General features: G+C 51.8%; 1 protein-coding gene across 9 annotated transcripts; it reads left to right on the plus strand.

Annotated features, from left to right (window-relative positions):
- The first annotated feature begins 2,751 nt into the window (after positions 1-2,751).
- LOC102462393 (E3 ubiquitin-protein ligase TRIM11-like) lies at positions 2,752-13,999 on the plus strand. Of its 9 annotated transcripts, XM_075914119.2 has the most exons (5): positions 2,752-3,205; positions 7,722-7,854; positions 8,523-8,545; positions 11,692-11,794; positions 12,566-13,999. In XM_075914119.2, the coding sequence occupies exons 4-5, from the start codon at positions 11,719-11,721 to the stop codon at positions 13,081-13,083; spliced, it is 594 nt and encodes a 197-aa protein (XP_075770234.1). In that variant the 5' UTR covers positions 2,752-3,205; positions 7,722-7,854; positions 8,523-8,545; positions 11,692-11,718; the 3' UTR covers positions 13,084-13,999. The 9 variants fall into 9 exon arrangements, with proteins under 9 accessions (XP_075770234.1, XP_075770236.1, XP_075770235.1 ...); XM_075914121.2 differs by lacking the exons at positions 7,722-7,854; positions 8,523-8,545 and adding an exon at positions 3,694-3,812; XM_075914120.2 differs by lacking the exons at positions 7,722-7,854; positions 8,523-8,545 and adding an exon at positions 6,366-6,449.
- The last annotated feature ends 5,551 nt before the right edge of the window (positions 14,000-19,550 follow it).

The raw sequence follows: 19,550 nt of genomic DNA on the forward strand, positions 1-19,550 counted from the left end.
GGCGGGTGAAAACCACTTGCTCAGAAGCAGGGCCGAAGTGGCTTTGGCCCCGTAACACTTGTTGGTCCGTAAGGTGGCACAGGGACGCCTCGTGGCGTTTGCCTCCTGTCCGACATCCCCACTGCCCCTGCGTGTAGGGCTGGCTTGAGCCGCCTGCAGGGGCGGGGCTGCTGCTTGTCGCCCCACACACATGCCTCTGCGCCCCGTCCGAACCAGAGGCCCCACTTTCTGCTCTGGGCCCCCGTGGCCTGGGGTTTTCACACACCCGAATAAGCGAGTTTACTGAGGTGCGGGCTGCGTCTACGGGCCACAAAGCAGGCCTGGCCGCATCCCTGCCCCACAGCCACTGTTGCGGCTCTGCTGAGTGACCCCTTACCAAGGCTACAATTTTATAATTTCCTGGGGGACGCTCGACCCCCGACTCCAGCCCCAGGGCCCTGCCCCCATGCCAGTCCTTGCTCTGCCCCATGCCTTGCCCCCACTCCACCTGCATCAGCGCAGAAGTAAGGGAGGCACAGTATGGTATTGCTACTGCTGGCAGGGTGCTGCCTTCAGAGCTGGGTACCTGGCCAACCGCCGCTGCTCTCCAGCCTCACAGCTCTGTAGGCAGTGCAGAAGTAAGGATGGTAATACCACAAGCTCCCTAAAATAACTTCGCGAGCTCCCCTGCAACTCCCTTTTCGGACAGGCCCCCCAATTGGAGAAATACAGGTCGGTCTGTGGAATCCGCCTAGCATAGGGTTAAAGCACACAACAGTTCAGATTTCCTGGGGGAGGCTTAAATTTCATGATCCGTGAGCCATTTTTCATGGCTACGGATTTGGTAAGGTGCTATTGATAGTACTAGACGGATAAGCAGTGCGACCCACAGACTTTCAAACATAAAATGAATGTTTGGAGACAAAAAGTGGTGTTGAACTGCAAAATGAAACCTTTTTTTTTTTTCTGAAATCATCGAGACGGCTCATTTTGGCACTTCCAAATGTTTACTATTTTCCCAAACACCAAAGCTTCATAAAAATGAATGCCGTTAATTTTAAAAAATGCCTTGAGATGAAAAGCAATTGTTCAAAGCAAAATTGTTAAAACAAAAATATTTCTTTTAGGTCAATTAAAGTGTTCACATTCAATACCTTTGAGGTGTTTTCATTTTGATTTCGGCTGCTTTTCTTTTCTTTTCTTTTCTTTTCTTTTCTTTTCTTTTCTTTTCTTTTCTTTCACTTTCAGTTGAAAGGAAGATGGCGTTGAAACAAGACGGAATTTCAACGTGAAAAATCAAAACTTTTTTTGTTTTGAAAATATAAAAAATGGGATATTTATACAGTACCTGCCCCTAACTTTTTTTTCAGCTGGGGCATTGTACATTGTAAGCACCCAAGCAACAATTTACATGGAGGTCCTTGTAGGCCCCCAGCTCCACCTGCGTAGAGGGGATGGGTCACAGAATGGGAGTCTTTCTTGACTTCAGAATGTGAAAATCGCTACAGGACATAGGTCTTTTGACTTTGTCACAGGTTCCCTGGTTAGGGGAGGTCAAACGGTGACTTTCTCTGTTGTCCTTGTGGCTCACTATGATGTTCAAAATGCAAAGCCAACTTCAGTTTATTTTAGGAGTCACATTTACCTGTGGATAAAATCCATATTTTTAAATATACATATTTTCTGTTATGCTCCCCTGCTGCCTATTTATAAAATTGGGGCTGTCTGGGGTGGGAGTAAATAGGGTTCCCCTGAGGGGTCCATGACTCAAACTCAAATGGAGAACAAAGCAAACACATCAAGGATCTCTTTGCGGAATATGGGTAGGCGAGGGGGAGGAATGATTCTGATCAAAATTTGACGTTTCCTCCAAAGCTGAAAAAGTTTCAGCACTTCTGATCACAGGGCAAGACACAATGGGCTTAAATTGCAGCAAGGGAGGTTTAGGTTGGACACTAGGGAAAACTTCCTAACTGTCAGGGTGGTGAAACACTGGAATAAATTGCCCAGGGAGGTTGTGGAATCTCCATCTCTGGAGATATTTCAGAGCAGGTTAGATAAACGTCTCTCAGGGATGGTGTAGATCAGTGTTTCTCAACCTTTTGTTTTATAAAGTACCCCCTTTTCCAAAAAAAAAAAAATGTATAAGTACCCTCCAGTACCTACAGTTTTCAGACACACACATTTTTTTTAACCATTGCAACACATTTGTTTAAACAACTTAATCATAGCTGGGTGAGCGAGGAAATCTTTGGCTGTAAAAAATTCAAAAATAATCAAGCGCTGTAAAACTTACAATAAAAAATCTGTTTTCTCCAAATTTCAGTTGTGTTGACGTACCTCCCTCCCCCGACTTTTCTCAATTATCCCTTAGGGTACTCTTTGAGAAACACTGATCCTAGATGGTGCTTGGTCCTGCCATGAGGGCAGGGGACTGGACTTGATGACCTCTCGAGGTCCCTTCCAGTTCTAGTGTGCTATGATTCTGCGATAAAAAGTCATTGTATGAAATTTAAGTTTGCCCTGACTTCACCAGTGCTTTTTATGCAGCCGATTGTAAAACCAGGCAGATATCTAGATGAGCTGACGTCCCTTCGTCCCCTGGAAGATCTTTGTATATCCCAAAGATGTGTGTATCCCAGCCTGAGAACCTGTGGGCGTCAGCAACGGAAGATTTTTCTCTTCAGATCCACTTTTCAGTGGTCTCTCTCCTGAGCCTCCCAAGGTCTGGCCCGCCGACAAAATTACATAAAGAAACTCCAGATGTAAACTTCAAAACAACACGCTGCCAGCCAAGAAACACAGTAAAGTTCACGGTAAACATGGTAAGACCAGGCCATGTCTGGGACCAAGAGATTGCAGCTGATTTTCTCTGTTACGCAGAAGGAGCGGTGGCTTCTGAGAATCCAGCCGAAACTCTCCAATGAGACGCTGCTTGCTTCATCCTTGTGATTGCTTATAAGGTCCAGTGTTCACAGGTTGGAGAGAGAAAATTTGCACGCACACACACACACATCCCCCCGGTGCTTAGAAGAATCATCTCTCCTCCGGGTGGATTGTTGTAGAACTGGTTGGACCGTTCATTCGGCCATCGGGCAAAAGAGGCAGACACAGAGAGGGGGTGTGAGAAACACCAAGAGGGGTTTGCTTTCTGAAGACCACAGTGATCTGCACGGAGCACGGAGAAACCCCAACCGCAGATCCCACAGCTGCTGAGCAGCACGAGGTAGGACATTGCGAGAAAAAGAAACACCGGTAGCAAATCAAGTACCTCTCTAATCCAGAACTCTCTCAGCCGGAAACATCCATCATCCGGTGTGATTTTAGTTAACCAGTTATCCACTTTTCATGGGTGTAACCAAGTTTCCCACGGTCCCATAAAGTTCGTTTACAGCCACCCATCCTGGCTTTCGGTGTTCTGTGCTGGGATTTAGCCCTAATTTACCCCTCACTGTCCTCTAACAAGAAGTGGAGGGGTTGTTGATGCTGCTAGACAATTTTGACCTCCTGTGGTTTGGCAAATTCTCTGGTTTGGCACCCGTCAGGTGCCGAAAGTGCCAGACTAAAAGATTCAACCTGTACCGGTAACTACATAGGGGCTTCGCCAAACATTTAAAACAATCTCTGAATGTGTACAGTGTTGCTTCTCTTATCAAAGCTAGAATGATGGGATTGCTAGGATCCAGGGATGAAAGTAACTTCCATTTCTTAAAGGTCCTGTCGTATCACAACCCCTCTTGGGGCAGGTCAGAGAAGGAGCCTGGGGGGCGCAATAGGATGGTACCTGTAAGAAATTTAAGTGTGGAATGGAGTGCTGAAAACACATGGAAGAGGTGAGGGGGGGGCTTAAGGCAGGGATTGGGGATGTGGAGGGGGTACAGGAGTCAGGGCAAGGGGTTGTGCGGGCTCAGGGCAGGAATTGGGAATGTGGGGATGCAGGAGTTAGGGCAGGGGGTTGGGTTGGGGGTACTCAGGACAGGGGCGTGGAAGGTGCAGGAGTCAGAGTTGTGCGGTTTGGGGGCTCAGGATAGGGATTGGGGATGGGGGGTACAGGAGTCAGGGTAGGGGGTTGGGATGGGGGGCTCAGGACAGGGGTGTGGAAGGTGAGGGGGTACAGGAGTCAGGGTAGGGGGTTGGGATGGGGGGCTCAGGACAGGGGTGTGGAAGGTGAGGGGATGCAGGAGTCAGGGTAGGGGGTTGGGATGGGGGGCTCAGGGCAGGGGTTGGAAGGTGAGGGGATACAGGAGTCAGGGAAGAGGGTTGGAATGGGGGGCTCAGGGCAGGGGGGTGGAAGGTGAGGGGATACAGGAGTCAGGGAAGAGGGTTGGAATGGGGGGCTCAGGGCAGGGGGGTGGAAGGTGAGGGGATACAGGAGTCAGGGAAGAGGGTTGGAATGGGGGGCTCAGGGCAGGGGGGTGGAAGGTGAGGGGATACAGGAGTCAGGGAAGAGGGTTGGAATGGGGGGCTCAGGGCAGGGGTGTGGAAGGTGAGGGGATACAGGAGTCAGGGTAGGGGGTTGGGATGGGGGGCTCAGGGCAGGGGTGTGGAAGGTGAGGGGATACAGGAGTCAGGGTAGGGGGTTGGGATGGGGGCTCAGGACAGGGGTGTGGAAGGTGAGGGGATACAGGAGTCAGGGTAGGGAGTTGGGATGGGGGGCTCAGGGCAGGGGTGTGGAAGGTGAGGGGATACAGGAGTCAGGGTAGGGGGTTGGGATGGGGGGCTCAGGACAGGGGTGTGGAAGGTGAGGGGATACAGGAATCAGGGTAGGGGGTTGGGATGGGGGGCTCAGGACAGGGGTGTGGAAGGTGAGGGGGTACAGGAGTCAGGGTAGGGGGTTGGGATGGGGGGCTCAGGGCAGGGGTGTGGAAGGTGAGGGGATACAGGAGTCAGGGTAGGGGGTTGGGATGGGGGGCTCAGGGCAGGGGTGTGGAAGGTGAGGGGATGCAGGAGTCAGGGTAGGGGGTTGGGATGGGGGGCTCAGGGCAGGGGTGTGGAAGGTGAGGGGATACAGGAGTCAGGGTAGGGGGTTGGGATGGGGGGCTCAGGACAGGGGTGTGGAAGGTGAGGGGGTACAGGAGTCAGGGTAGGGGGTTGGGATGGGGGGCTCAGGACAGGGGTGTGGAAGGTGAGGGGATACAGGAGTCAGGGTAGGGAGTTGGGATGGGGGGCTCAGGGCAGGGGGGTGGAAGGTGAGGGGATACAGGAGTCAGGGTAGGGGGTTGGAATGGGGGGCTCAGGGCAGGGGGGTGGAAGGTGAGGGGATACAGGAGTCAGGGTAGGGGGTTGGGATGGGGGGCTCAGGACAGGGGTGTGGAAGGTGAGAGGATACAGGAGTCAGGGTAGGGGGTTGAGATGGGGGGCTCAGGATAGGGGTGTGGAAGGTGAGGGGATACAGGAGTCAGGGTAGGGGGTTGGGATGGGGGGCTCAGGGCAGGGGGGTGGAAGGTGAGGGGATACAGGAGTCAGGGAAGAGGGTTGGAATGGGGGTGCTCAAGGCAGAGGTGCAGGAGTCAAAGCTAAAGTGGGGGAGGCCGGAGTTTGGGGGTACAGAAGTCAGAATAGGGGTTGTTGGATGTGGGGGGCTCAGGGCAGGAGATTGGGGTGTGGTGGGAGCTCAGGGCAGCTGGTTAGCTTCACCTTTGCTGGGATTAGCCTTTCACCGATTTAAAAAAATTCCCCCAGTCCCTGCTGTCTCCCCAGCAATCCAGAATTTAGAAACACTCTGCATGATGCAGCAAGTTTCTTGTTCATTTCCCTTTGAACTGGCCTATCTCCTCACAGCCATCTGCCTTGGTTGCTTTTCATATCCTATTATTTCCCATATACCCTTTGGTCTGTTCTTGATCAACGGGACTTTTCACTTCCGTGCTACCTGCTCTAACTTCTTCTCCATGCCTTTAGCGGGGAAGGAAGGAATCCAACCGCTCCGCTGTTTTTGAACCCTCATTTATGTAGAACTACAGGTTGAGCCACTCTAGTCTGGCACCCTGACCAGTGCTGAACCAGAGAATTTGCCAAACCACGGGAGGTCAGTGTTGTCTAGCAGCATCAACAACCCTTCTGCTGTTTCCTGGGCTCTTCGAAGACATTTGGGGTAAATTAGAACTAAATAAGAGCACAAAATTCTGACAGCCAGGAGTGGTGGCTGTAAACAAACTTTATGGGACGGGGAGAAATTTGGCCACACCCATGATAAGTGGACATTGGACTAACTAAAATCATGCTGGATCACAGAGGTGGCTGGGCCAGAGAGTGCCGGACTAGAGAGGTCCAACCAATAGTTGAATCATTCAATGTCTATAAATATAACCTCTATTTTTTCAATCAGGATTTATGCAATAAGCGCTGTGTTTTCTATGAATCAGTTTGTTATTTAATTTCCATAGATTCATAGATACCAAGAAACTACTGTGATCATGTCTACATTGATGGAACTTCCCTGAAACAATTTCTGTTTGAGCTAACTAAGGGTGCGTCTACACAGCGGCGTTCCTTCGGAATCACGTCCGTTTTTCCGAAAGAACGATGAGAGCATCTACACAGCGAGGCCGTTATTTCTAAATACTTTCTAAACAGCAGTGGCTTATTTTGGCGTTTGCAAACCTCCTTCCACGAGGAATAACGCCTCTTCCAAAATAGCTCTTTCAGAACCGCAGTCGGGTAGACGCCCCACGGCTGCTATTTTGAAATAGCGCCTCCTGTTGGCCATTCAAAGTAATGCTTTCTGGGGTTCTAAATTGGGGTAGCACGTCCACCTTAGGGGAGGCTGCCTCCGATACATTTCCAGGCTTCCCTGTCATGTGGTTGTGCTATCATATCATATATATATAGTAGCCCAATGTCTGTGATGCTGAAACGCTGACTGTTAAATTAAATTAAAAAAATTAATGGAGATTGCCTATCTCCTAGAACTGGAAGGGACCTTGAAAGGTCATGGAGTCCAGTCCCCTGCCTTCACAGCAGGACCAAGTACCTTCCCTGACAAATTTTTGCCCCAACATCCCTAAATGACCTCTGCAAGGATTGAACTCACAACACTGGGTTTAGCAGGCCAATGCTCAAACCACTGAGCTATCCCTCCCCCTTGCTCCCTCTGGGTAGCTCTGTTGCCTCCTGCTGTGGCACTCGGCTGACTTCTGTGCTGCTCCGCCAGGCCACCGCGTGGGAGCAAGCGCCATTTGGGGTCCGTGCTCCCCATGCAGCACAGGGGAATAGTTTCATGTGCACTGAGGCATGTGCAGATGTGCACCACCAATAGAAACCAAAAAAACCTGCCTGGATCCGTGTAGCGCACCAGATCTCAGTGCCGTGCCCCGGGGCCAGCTTCCTGTGGGAGGGCCTGGCGGCTCCTGTGCATTTATCTCTGTGAGACACATTTTGAGGGGGGCCTCGGCCCAGCTTGTCAATTCCTGCACCAGGCCCAAATTTGCAACCTCAGGTCTAATTGTGCGCTCGGGCCTTTCGCTTGCTAGGAGTAGGCAATGCGCATTATCTGCTGCTGGCAGAGTTGTCCCGTCCATAGGACGAATTGAGGTGGCTGCCCCAAACTTTGCACTTTTGGGGGGCCCGGGGTGGTTGTCCCAACCGTCCTATGCACGGAAGGGACCCAGGGGATTATGGGAGTGTGGCACAGCCGGGGTCACCCGCCTGCACTCACTACATGGGCAGCGGGAGCCAGAGCGGCCCAGACACCTGCTCCGTCCTGCCACCCTCCTAGCCCACTGTGTCCTGCTTCTCCGCAGTGGCGGGAAGCAAAAACTCCGACCCCAAGGCACTCCTCTTCCTGCCACCAAGGAGAACTGGCAGGGAGCGGGCCAGGAGAGGGTGGCACCGGGGGGCAGAACAGGCTGCCAGGCCGCACCTGCCACCCATGTGGTGAGTATGTGTGGGGGGGGACCCCTGCTACGGCCATGCCAGGCCCCTGTAATCCCCTGAGATGTGATGCTCGGGAGAGGGGGAAGGGTGGAGACACCCAGGAGCGATTCAGGTGCCGCCCAGCTGATTAGCAGAGCGCCCGCAGCTGATAACAGCCGGCAGCATGTGTTTCTATGGGTGGTGCACCTCTGCACATTCCTTGGCACACAGAACAAAATTTATTCCACACATAGATGGAAAAACATAGAGGGAGCCAGGGCGGGGCTTGGAGAAGGGGTGAAGCGGGGCAGGGGTGTGGGAGGTTTTCCCTAGGGGTTGCCCCAGACCCTGCCCCCCCCCCAAGACAATCCTGACCGTTGGTACCTTGTGATTGGATGCAAAACCTCACAGGGCTTTCTTTCCATTCCTGGGGTGATTTGACACCCTCTGGTTCATAAAAAGGGGAGTTTCTATTTTAGGGGGGGGAGAAAAGTTTCCCCCAAACTCTCATCGCTGGAGTTCAGAGAATTGGCAACGAGAGGCGGAAGCCGTGGACGGGGATTGAGTGAGCCACCGGTGTGAAACTGAAGGGGTAACCCCAAAATTAGTTTCTTCGGGAGCAAGAGGAGTCCCTAGTACATGGCATGTGGAGCTAGGCTCCTTTTTCTCCTTCTCTCTCTCACTTTTAGGATGCCAGAGGCGTATTGAATCAGTACGTGGCTTCTTCGCACCTCCCCCCACTGCACACACACTTCACAAGGAAGGACACATCTCCAGTGTTACACATCTGGGGGCGATACACATCTGTATGGCAGTGGGTTGGTCAGTTGAGGTTTCTATCACAATCTCATCTTTTTTTTTTAGCTCGCTTGTGGTTGCATAAAAAAGCATCAAAATACGCCCTTGAAGGGCTGAAAAATTAGAAGACAGGGAATAAGCAGAGGTCAGAAGAGACCAAGGGAGGAAATTTTGCCCAGTCCTTGTGTGAGAATGGTGGTGAAAATCAAAGAATCATAGAACTCTAGAACTGGAAGGAACCTCGAGAGGTCATCAAGTCCAGCCCCCTGCCCTCATCACAGGACCAAGCACTGTCGATATTATCCCTGATAGATGTCTATCCAATCTACTCTTAAATATCTCCAGTGATGGAGATTCCACAACCTCCCTTGGCAATTTATTCCAGTGTTTAACCTCCTGGAAAGTAGGAAGTTTTTCCTCATGTCCAACCTAAACCTCCCTTCCTACAATTTAAGCCCATTGCTTTTTGTCCTATCCACAGAGGCCAAGGAGAACAATTTTTCTCCCTCCTCTTTATCACACCCTTTTAGGTACTTGAAAACTGCTAGCATGTCCCCTCTCTGTTCTCTCCTTTCCAAACGAAACAAGCCCAATTCTTTCAGTCTTCCTTCATAGCTCATGTTTTCAAGCCTTTAATCACTGTTGTTCTCTGGACCTTGATCCAAATCTTTCTTGAAATGTGGTGTCCAAAACTGGACATACTACTCCAATTGAGGCCTAATCGGCGCAGAGTAGAGCAAAAGAATGACGTCTCGTGTCTTGCTCACAATATTCCTCTTCATGCAGCCCAGAATCACTTTTGCTTTTTTTGCAACAGTGTCACACTGTTGACTCATATTTAGCTTGTGGTCCTCTATGACTCCTAAATCCCTTTCTGCAGGACTCCTTCCTAGACAGTCAGGGTACGTCTACACTACATGCCTCTGTCAGCAGAGGCATGTAGATTTGTTTATTCAGCAAAGGTAAATGAAGCCGCGATTTAAATGATCGCGGCTTCATTTAAATTTACATGGCTGCCGCGCTGAGCCGACAAACAGCTGATCAGCTGTTTGTCGGCTCGCGCACTAGTCTAGATGTTCCCCCTGTCGACATCAAAGCCCTTTGTCGGCAGCCCCGGTAAACCTCATTCCACGAGGAATAACGGGGCTGCCGACAAAGGGCTTTGATGTCGACAGGGGGAACGTCCAGACTAGCGGCGAGCCGACAAACAGCTGATCAGCTGTTTGTCGGCTCAGCGCGGCAGCCATGTAAATGTAAATGAAGCCGCGATCATTTAAATCGCGGCTTCATTTACCTTTGCCTACAACCCTAATCTACATGCCTCTGCCGACAGAGGCATGTAGTCTAGACACAGCCTCACTTCCCCATCTGTATGTGTGAAACTGATTGTTCCTTCCTACGTGGAGCACTTTGCATTTGTCCTTATTAAACTTCATCAGGTGCGTCTAGACTGGCAAGATTTTGCGCAAAAGCAGGTGCTTTTGCGCAAAAACTTGCCAGCTGTCTACATTGGCCGCTTGAATTTGCGCAAGAACACTGACGTTCTAATGTAAGAATTCAGTGCTTCTTGCGGAAATAGTTAGACGCTCCCGCTCAGGGATAAGCCATCTTGTGCAAGAATACTTGTGCAAGAGGGCCAGTGTAGACAGGCACCTTAATTTTTTGTGCAAGAAAACTCGATGGCTAACATGGCCTTCGGAGCTTTCTTGCACAAAAGCGCGTCTATAGTGGGCACAGATGTTTTTGCGCAAAAGCATCCGTGCCAATCTAGACGCTCTTTTGCGGAAATACTTTTAACGGGAAAACTTTTCCATTAAAAGTATTTCCGCAAAATCATGCCAGTCTAGACGCAGCCATCCTGTTTACCTTAAACCATTTCTCCAGTTTGTTAAGATCATTTTGAATTATGACCCTCTCTTCCAAAGCACTTTTGACCCCTCCCAACTTGGTATCATCTGCAAACTTAATAAGCATCCTCTCTATGCCATCATCTAAATCATTGATGAAGATATTGAACAAGACCGATCCCAAAACAGAACCCTGCGGAACCCTACGTGTTAGGCCTTTCCAGCATGACCGTAAACGGTTAATAACTACTCTCTGAGTACAGTTATCCAGCCAGTTACACACCCACCTTATAGTAGCCCCATGGAGATTGAAAGATTACCATGCACCAGTGTTCCCTGTAAGGTGAGCATGTGGGCAGCTACCCAGAGGAGATTCTGGGGTCACCCAGCTGATTAGCAGAGGGCCCATGTGTTTCTATCAGTGGTGCACATCTACATATGCCTCAGTGCGTGGAACAAAACTTATTCCACACATGGATGGAAAAAAAATAGAGGGAACATTGCCATAGGCCTATGAGCCCAGCTGAGATCAGGCCCCATTGACAGAGGCAACCCCTACTCTGCCTCCATTCCACCCTTGTTGTGCTCCAGCTCTTCCCCCAACCTAGGTGGCCTTGGGAACTAGTGGGTCTGGGGGCCTAGTGCCGCTCACAACACACACTCACTGGCAGCAACCAGGGAAGCAGAGCAAAGCAGCCCCCACCAGCTCACTTTGCTCCCCTGGCCGCAGACCTCTGCTTCCCCTTTCCAGTGAGAATGGGGGGGCTGGACCCCATCCCCCTGCCACTCTCCCCCCCACACTGGCTACTGGCCGGCCCCTTCCACTCACAACGTTGGGGCACGTGACCCCTCCTGTTCCCCCCTCTCTCCCCCATGCACACACCTGCCCTTTGCAACCCTCACAGCGAAGGACAATTTCTGCCCAGGACAGTGGACAGTCCAGACCAGGCAGCCGGAAGACAGGAGGGGACGTGACGTCCTTTCAGCCACACAACCGGGCCCGTGGCAGAACAGGGAGCTGGCGCCCCGAGTCCAGTGCTCTTCCCACTGCCCTACACTGCCCCTTGTGGGTCTTTCCCCATCACTCCCCCAAGCAGCCGCAGACCCATGCCACACCTAGGCACGTACGGGCCCCTTGACCTTTATCTACCCCCTGAGCCGAGCAGTCGGAGGAAGGGGAATAAACGCGTGGCTGGTGTTTTTCCTCCCGTAGCGGTGAGACGAGGAAGGTGCGGCCGCAATGGCTTTTTCTCCCGAACCCAGGCGGACGACGCCAGAGCTTCCCCTCCGTCCCCAAACTCTGCAGCAATTCAAAGGTAAGACTGTCACGGAGGAGTGGGGGGAAGTCACCCAGTCCTGCACCCCCATCCGCAGCCTGACGGGACTCTCAGGCAGCAAGTACAACAGAAGCTGTATTGGTTCACAGGGACACAGTGTAGCACTGTTTTTGCCAGGGGGAGTGAAACACTGGAATAAATTGCCTAAGAGGTGGTAGGGAATCCTTCATCTTAAAATGGCACGTTTTACAGAGCCGGGAGGGATGGAAGAATAGGTGCCGGAGCTGGGGTTCTGCCGCACCCCCTGTCTTGGAGTGGTTCCCATCACTGATGGTGTTTATGGTTTGGTTCAGTAGCTCTCAGCACTCCCACTGTACAAATTGTTCCAGGACCCTTGGATAGAAGAAGGGAAAGACAGGAGAGTGAGTACACCGAGGGGCAGAGTTAAGGTTATTCGAGTGTTCCTCGCTTCAGATGTCCTGTCTTTTCAATGTTTCTTGCTTTTAAAACACACATGTAAAATGTCCTTGTGTCTTGTCCATATGCTCACCTCTGAACGTTCTAGTTTTTCAACATTGGACATCGGTCGCTCCAGCAACCCTGGTAGGCTTTTAACATCCACGGATTTGGTGTCACAATCAGCCTTTACTTTTCACCTAGGAAAACGACATTGTGGTCAGAGGGACACGGAGTATATCCAGTTGCAGAGGATTATTTTCTGCCGGCATCTGACCTCTTGAATATTCTATCCACCCTTTCCCCAGTTCTGGTCTCAGACTCTCATGCTCTGATATTCTCTCTGTCGTGCAGTAAACGTGACTCTGGATCCGGACACGGCTGGTCCTGAACTCATCCTCTCCGAAGACCTGAAAGACGCCAGATGGGGAAAACCAAGTCAGGAGATGCCTGACCGTCCTGAGAGATTTGACACTGATCCCTGCATCCTGGGCTGTGGAGGATTCACCTCGGGAAGACACTACTGGGAGGTGGAAGTGGATGGATTGTTCTGGACTGTGGGTGTGGCCAGAGAATCGGTGAGGAGGAAGGGACCCATTATCTTTCGACCCCTCACGGGGGTCTTGGGATTGCAGAAATATTATCACCTCTGCGTGGCGCTCACCAGCCCTTCCTACACCTACGTGCCCCTCAAAGACAACCACAATGAGATTGGCGTCTATCTCGACTATGAGCAGGGGCGTGTGTCGTTTTATGACCTCAGCAGTGAGGATCTGCTCTTCGCTTTCCCGCCAGTCTCTTTCAACGGGGAGAGAGTTTTCCCTTACTTTTGTGCTTTTTTGTCCCACCTAAAACTCTCCCCCAGAGGGTAAGGCGTGGTTGTGATCCCAAGAAACTGGAATCTCTGGCCTTTGGTGTTATAGTCTCTATGGGTATGTCTACACTACCACCCTAGTTCGAACTAGGGTGGTAGAGTAGACATACCCATAGATCCTAGAGGTTCTTGCTGAATGTCTTCTAGCTTTCATTGCCCTGGCTCTATGACCGTGGAGGGTTACAACGTTCTTGCTAAGCCTCTTCTATCTTACATTTCTCTACACTCGTTGCACAAGGCATAAGGGATCGGTCAGAAAAGGCTTTCCTTGTCGACCGATCCCTGTCTTGACTGCCGGCAAATTGCCACGTCAGCAAAAACCAGTGGCCATTTTTATTCTAATGAAGCACGGGATATTTAAATCCCCACTTCGTTAGCAATTTTGGTATGTCTAATTTACATCCCTCTGGTGATAGAGGGATGTAGTCTAGACATAACCTCTATGACCTTGGAGGGTTACAATGTTCTTGCTAAGCCTCTTCTATCTTTGATTTCCCTACACTCTATGACCTTGGCAGATTACAGTGGTCTTAATAAGCCTGTTTTTAATAATCCTGAATATCTTCTAGCTTCCATTGCCCAAGCTCTGTGACCCTAGAGGATTACAATGTTCCTGCTCAGCCTCTTCTATCTTCCATTTCCCTACACTCTATGACCTTGGAGGATTACAGTGTTCCTGCTCAGCCTCTTCTATCTTCCATTTCCCTACACTCTATGACCTTGGAGGATTACAGTGTTCCTGCTCAGCCTCTTCTATCTTCCATTTCCCTACACTCTATGACCTTGGAGGATTACAGTGTTCCTGCTCAGCCTCTTCTATCTTCCATTTCCCTACACTCTATGACCTTGGAGGATTACAGTGTTCCTGCTCAGCCTCTTCTATCTTCCATTTCCCTACACTCTATGACCCTAGAGGATTACAATGTTCCTGCTCAGCCTCTTCTATCTTCCATTTCCCTACACTCTATGACCTTGGAGGATTACAGTGTTCCTGCTCAGCCTCTTCTATCTTCCATTTCCCTACACTCTATGACCTTGGAGGATTACAGTGTTCCTGCTCAGCCTCTTCTATCTTCCATTTCCCTACACTCTATGACCTTGGAGGATTACAATGTTCCTGCTCAGCCTCTTCTATCTTCCATTTCCCTACACTCTATGACCTTGGAGGATTACAGTGTTCCTGCTCAGCCTCTTCTATCTTCCATTTCCCTACACTCTATGACCTTGGAGGATTACAATGTTCCTGCTCAGCCTCTTCTATCTTCCATTTCCCTACACTCTATGACGTTGGAGGATTACAGTGTTCCTGCTCAGCCTCTTCTATCTTCCATTTCCCTACACTCTATGACCTTGGAGGATTACAGTGTTCCTGCTCAGCCTCTTCCATCTTCCATTTCCCTACACTCTATGACCTTGGAGGATTACAGTGTTCCTGCTCAGCCTCTTCTATCTTCCATTTCCCTAGGCTCTATCACCCTGGAAAACAACGTCTTTCCTGTAGAGCTGCTCCTAGCTACCTTATTAGTTTCTAGGGCTCGTGAGGACCTTCATGTTGTCTCACAGAAAATCCTGGACTCGCAGTCATGGCCTGTATGGTTCCAGAAGGAGTACAATGTTCTTGCAGAGTCCCATCTAGCTTCCTGTCTTCCAGACTGTCTGATCCTATCAGAGTCCTTCAGACCCCCTGCTCACGCTCTGTCTGCCGCCTGGATTGTTTTGAAGTACAGAACATGACACGTTTTAATGGCAGAAATTAAGGAACGAAAACCCTGAGCTAAAACTATTTATTTTAGCCATGTTACACCAGCAGTGATCCCGCCTGAACACACGTTACCAGTGTGGCAGATATTGCAAACACATGTGGCCTCTTCAAGGAACCGTTGTTTCCACCTGATAAATGTTATCTGTATGCTGCACCCGGAGCCTGAAAGTATGAAACCTGCAGCGGCTACTAACTTGAGATGGGTCAGACAAAACAGGCCCAGAGTACGTTCACAGACCTTTGTATCAGTGTGTGTGTTGTGTGGTCCCCAGCTCCCTGCGTGGATTTCCTGGGGGATCTGGGAAGATCAATCCCTATGTGTGGTTACGCAGATTCCCAGCCTTTGAAACCTTGCCTCGTGGAACAGCTGATTTTACCTGCTTGGGAACAAATCTGGGGGGTAGATAAGGTGAGTTTAAACAGACTCACTTATTTTGATCCAACAAACTGACATGAATTTTTAAACCATAGGTCACACCAAGAACTTGCCGGGGTCTCTGTGGCTGTGTCCAGACTCCGGGGTTTTTTCGAAAAAACTTCACCTGCGTCTAGACTGCAGCCGCGTTCTTTTGAAATTAAATCGAAAGAACGCGGCTTTTCTTTCGACGGTGGTAAACCTAATTCCACGAGGAAGAACGCCTTCTTTCGAAAGTGCTCTTTCGAAAGAAGGCGTTCTTGACAGCAAACAGGCTTTTTAGAAAGAGAGCATCCAGACTCACTGGGTGCTTTCTTTCGAAAACGCGGCTTGCTTTTTCGAAATTCCGCGTGCAGTCTAGACGCGCTCTTTCGAAAGAGGCTTGCAGTCTAGACATAGCCTGTGAGACAGACGGGGGGGGGACGGGGGACGACCTCTAAGCAGCAAAACTATGCATTTCGACTTGTGACTGTGTCATTGCGTTGTTTCTATAAATGTGCCGTGCAAACCACCTAAATGTTAGAGGCCCTTCTGTTTTTCCCTGCAGGATCATAACTGAAAAGACAACGACCACAGATAACATGCTGGTGCAATAATAATATTCAGCCATTACACGGTTCCCTGCGCTGCAGGTTCCGCAGTATAAAACTTAGCCTTCTGCTAGGGAGGTGAAAGTGTCACCGAGTACACGGTTGACCGATAAGCCGGAGCTCGCTGGTGAACGGTCACGGTGACCCAAGGGGTCCTGATATGCGCATCCCAGCTCCCAGGGAGCTGCCTGCCCTGCCCCACGCTGCTACCTCAGGTGGGAGCCAATACGTGTGGGGAACCGGCTTAAGAGCCTGCTCCCCCGTGTGTACTGGCTCTGGGGAGCAGCCTGCCCCCGTGAGTAGAACCATGTAACCACTGAAAATGTCAGCGGTGACACGATTATTTAATTAAACACATTTTACCGTCCCTAATTTATGCTGCCTCCCCAGGAGCAGGGCTGGAAGCCCCGGAGGCTTCACTGCCCGGCCACTGTGAAGCCGCCTGCCCAGGAGGTTGAGTGTCACCGACAAGTTGACACCCTGATCGCTCTAGCTGGGACCCTCAGGCAGGGTCCTAATGGGAGCTGCGATGATCGTTCTGAGGGGTAGAGCACAGATTGCCCCTTCTCTCCCCAACCCATGTGGCACAGGGAGGCACCTGGAGGGAGCAGCCCGATGCTCTGAGCTTTGGCAGGCAGGGAGCCTGCTGGAGGATCCCGCTGGGCTGCTGGCCGGGAGCTGCCTAGGTAAATACCTTCCTGCCAGAGTCGGCATGTGGCACCCACCTCCCTCCCACACCCCAACTCCCCGCCCCAGGTCATAGACTCATAGAATCAGAGAGCTGGAAGAGACCTCAAGAGGTCATCAAGTCCAGCCCCTTGCCCAACGCAGGACCAATCCCAACTCAATCATCCCAGCCAGGGCTTGGTCAAGCCGGGACTTAAACACCTCTAGGGATGGAGATTCCAGCTCCTCCCTAGGGGACCGATTCCCAGGGCTGCACTCCCCCACCCCCTCCCCGCCAGGGAAATAGTTTTTCCTGATATCCAACCTAGTCCTCCCCCACTACAATTTGAGACCGTTGCTCCTTGTTCTGCCATCCGTCCTACTGAGAACAGCCTCTCTCCATCCTCTTTGGAACCTCCCTTCAGGAAGTTGAAGGCTGCTATCAAATCCCCCCTCGCTCTTCTCTTCTGCAGACTGCATAAGCCTAAATAAGTCACCACCCCTCCTGCCCCAAATCATCACCTAACTCTCTGCACCTCCCTCTGCAACTCTGCCCCAGGTCACAACTCCCTCCCAGACCCTGGGCCCCCTCCTGCACCCCTCCCCCAGGCCAGAATCCTCTCCTGCACCCATAGCCCCCCCCCAGACTCTGCCCCCCTTCTGCACCCCTCCCCCAGGCCAGAATCCTCTCCTGCACCCATAGCCCCTCCCAGAACCTGCCCCCCTCCTGCACCTCTCCCCCAGGCCAGAATCCTCTCCTGCATCCATAGCCCCTCCCAGACTGCCCCCCTCCTGCACCTCTCCCCCAGGCCAGAATCCTCTCCTGCACCCATAGCCTCTCCCAGACTCTGCCCCCCTTCTGCACCTCTCCCCCAGGCCAGAATCCTCTCCTGCACCCATAGCCCCTCCCAGACGCTGCACCCCTTCTGCACCTCTCCCCCAGGCCAGAATCCTCTCCTGCACCCATAGCCCCTCCCAGACGCTGCACCCCTTCTGCACCTCTCCCCCAGGCCAGAATCCTCTCCTGCGCCCATAGCCCCCCCCAGACCCTGCACCCCCTCCTGTACCCCTTCCCCAGGCCAGAATCCTCTCCTGCACCCATAGCCCCTCCCAGACCCTGCACCCCCTCCTGTACCCCTTCCCCAGGCCAGAATCCTCTCCTGCACCCATAGCCCCTCCCAGACCCTGCACCCCCTCCTGTACCCCTCCCCCAGGCCAGAATCCTCTCCTGCACCCATAGCCCCTCCCAGACCCTGCACCCCAATCCTCTGCCCCAGATCACAACCCCGTCCTGCCCCCAAACTCCCTTTCAGACCCACACCCTCTCCTGTATCCCTGCCCCTTATCCCAAGCTCCGTTCTGCACCCAACCTCTGTCCCAGACTCCACACAGAAAAGTGCCACCCTTGACCACTTACCAAAATCTTGGAGTGCCCCCCCCATCACAAATTATTGCCCATCCCCGATATAGACACCACCTGTGCTGATGGGAGACCCCTGCCCAATAGCGTATTTAACGCCTCCAGGAGAGTAAGGCTACATCTAGACCGCAAGTCTCTTTCGAAAGAGGCTCTTTCGAAAAAGCGTCTAGACTACAACCAGTACTTTCGAAAAAGCAAGCTGATTTTTCGAAAGAGAGTGCTCAGGCAGTCTGGATGCTCTCTTTTGGAAAAGCACAGTTTGCATTACATACGCCTTTTTTCGAAAGAGCACTTTTGAAAAAAGGCGTTATTCCTCGTGAAACACGGTTTTTCACGGTCGAAAAAACTGCCGCGGTCTTTCCATTTACTTTCAAAAGAACGTGGCAGCAGTCTAGACGCAGGGGAAGCTTTTTCAAAAAAAGGCCTCTTTTTTCGAAAAAACCCTGTAGTCTAGACATACCCTAAGGCTGTGTCTACACTGGCCACCTATTCCAGAAAATCAGCCGCTTTTCCGGAATAACTTGCCAGCCGTCTACACTGGACCCTTGAATTTCCAGAAAAGCACTGACGATCTACTGTAAGAAATCAGCCGCTTTTCCGGAAATACTACGCTGCTCCCATTCGGGCAAAAGTCCTTTTTCCAGAAAACTGTTCCAGAAAAGGGCCAGTGTAGACAGCCCAGTAGTGTTTTCCGCAAAAAAGCCCCGATCGCGAAAATGACGATCGGGGCTTTTTTGCGGAAAAGCGCGTCTACATTGGCACGGATGCTTTTCCAGAAAAAGTGCTTTTCCGGAAAAGCATCCTGCCAATATAGACGCACTTTTTCCGGAAATACTTATAATGGAAAACTGTTCCGGTTTAAGCATTTCCGGAAAATCATGCCAGTGTAGACGTAGCCTTCCAGTTAATTCCTCCCCTGTCCCACAGGTGTTTTCTATTTCATTCCGTTTTCTAAATCCATAGAGAAGCAAGAAGCTTCACTGTACAAGCCTTCCCGGACTCCGGGGCGAGGGAGGCAACAGATTTGCTGGGTCCCTAGCCCAGGGGCTTTCAAAGGATGGGTTTCCACCCAGGACTGGGCGGTGGAACGTGAGCAGGGCCAGATTAAGCAGGGGGGCTAGCCGGGCAGCTGCCCAGGGTGCCAACCTATGGGGGGAGCCTGGTAGCAGATGTAAGGGGTGCCATGAGCCCGGCTGCGCAGTGCCCCCTAGAGCTGCCATCAGGCGCCGTGTGCCCGGGGTAGGGGGCTATGTAGCACCCCCTAGAACTGCCATCAGGTGCCACGCGCCCCATTGCAGCTGTAAGGTGCACAGTGCACCGGGGGGCAGGGCCACGCATGCACCGTGCACCCAAGGGCAGAGCTGCGCAGGCATCACGCACCCGCTGCCCAGGGCGCAGGAATGGCTCAAGCTGGCCCTGAACGTGGGGTCCTGGGCCTAGTTGCTGCCGGGGGATTAGGTGAGCAGTCAGGGGGCTAAGGCAGCTCCCTGTCTATCCTGGCACTGCAGACTGCACTGCACCCTAGAAGCAATCAGCAGCAGGCCTGGCTTCTAGGTGGGGGGGGGGGGCGGGGGGGGAGCGCACAGGGCTCCACCCACTGCCCCTGCCCTGA

Source organism: Pelodiscus sinensis, chromosome 19 (assembly GCF_052426305.1).
Source record: "Pelodiscus sinensis isolate ZL-2025 chromosome 19, ASM5242630v1, whole genome shotgun sequence".
In the NCBI taxonomy this organism is placed as follows: Eukaryota; Metazoa; Chordata; order Testudines; family Trionychidae; genus Pelodiscus; species Pelodiscus sinensis.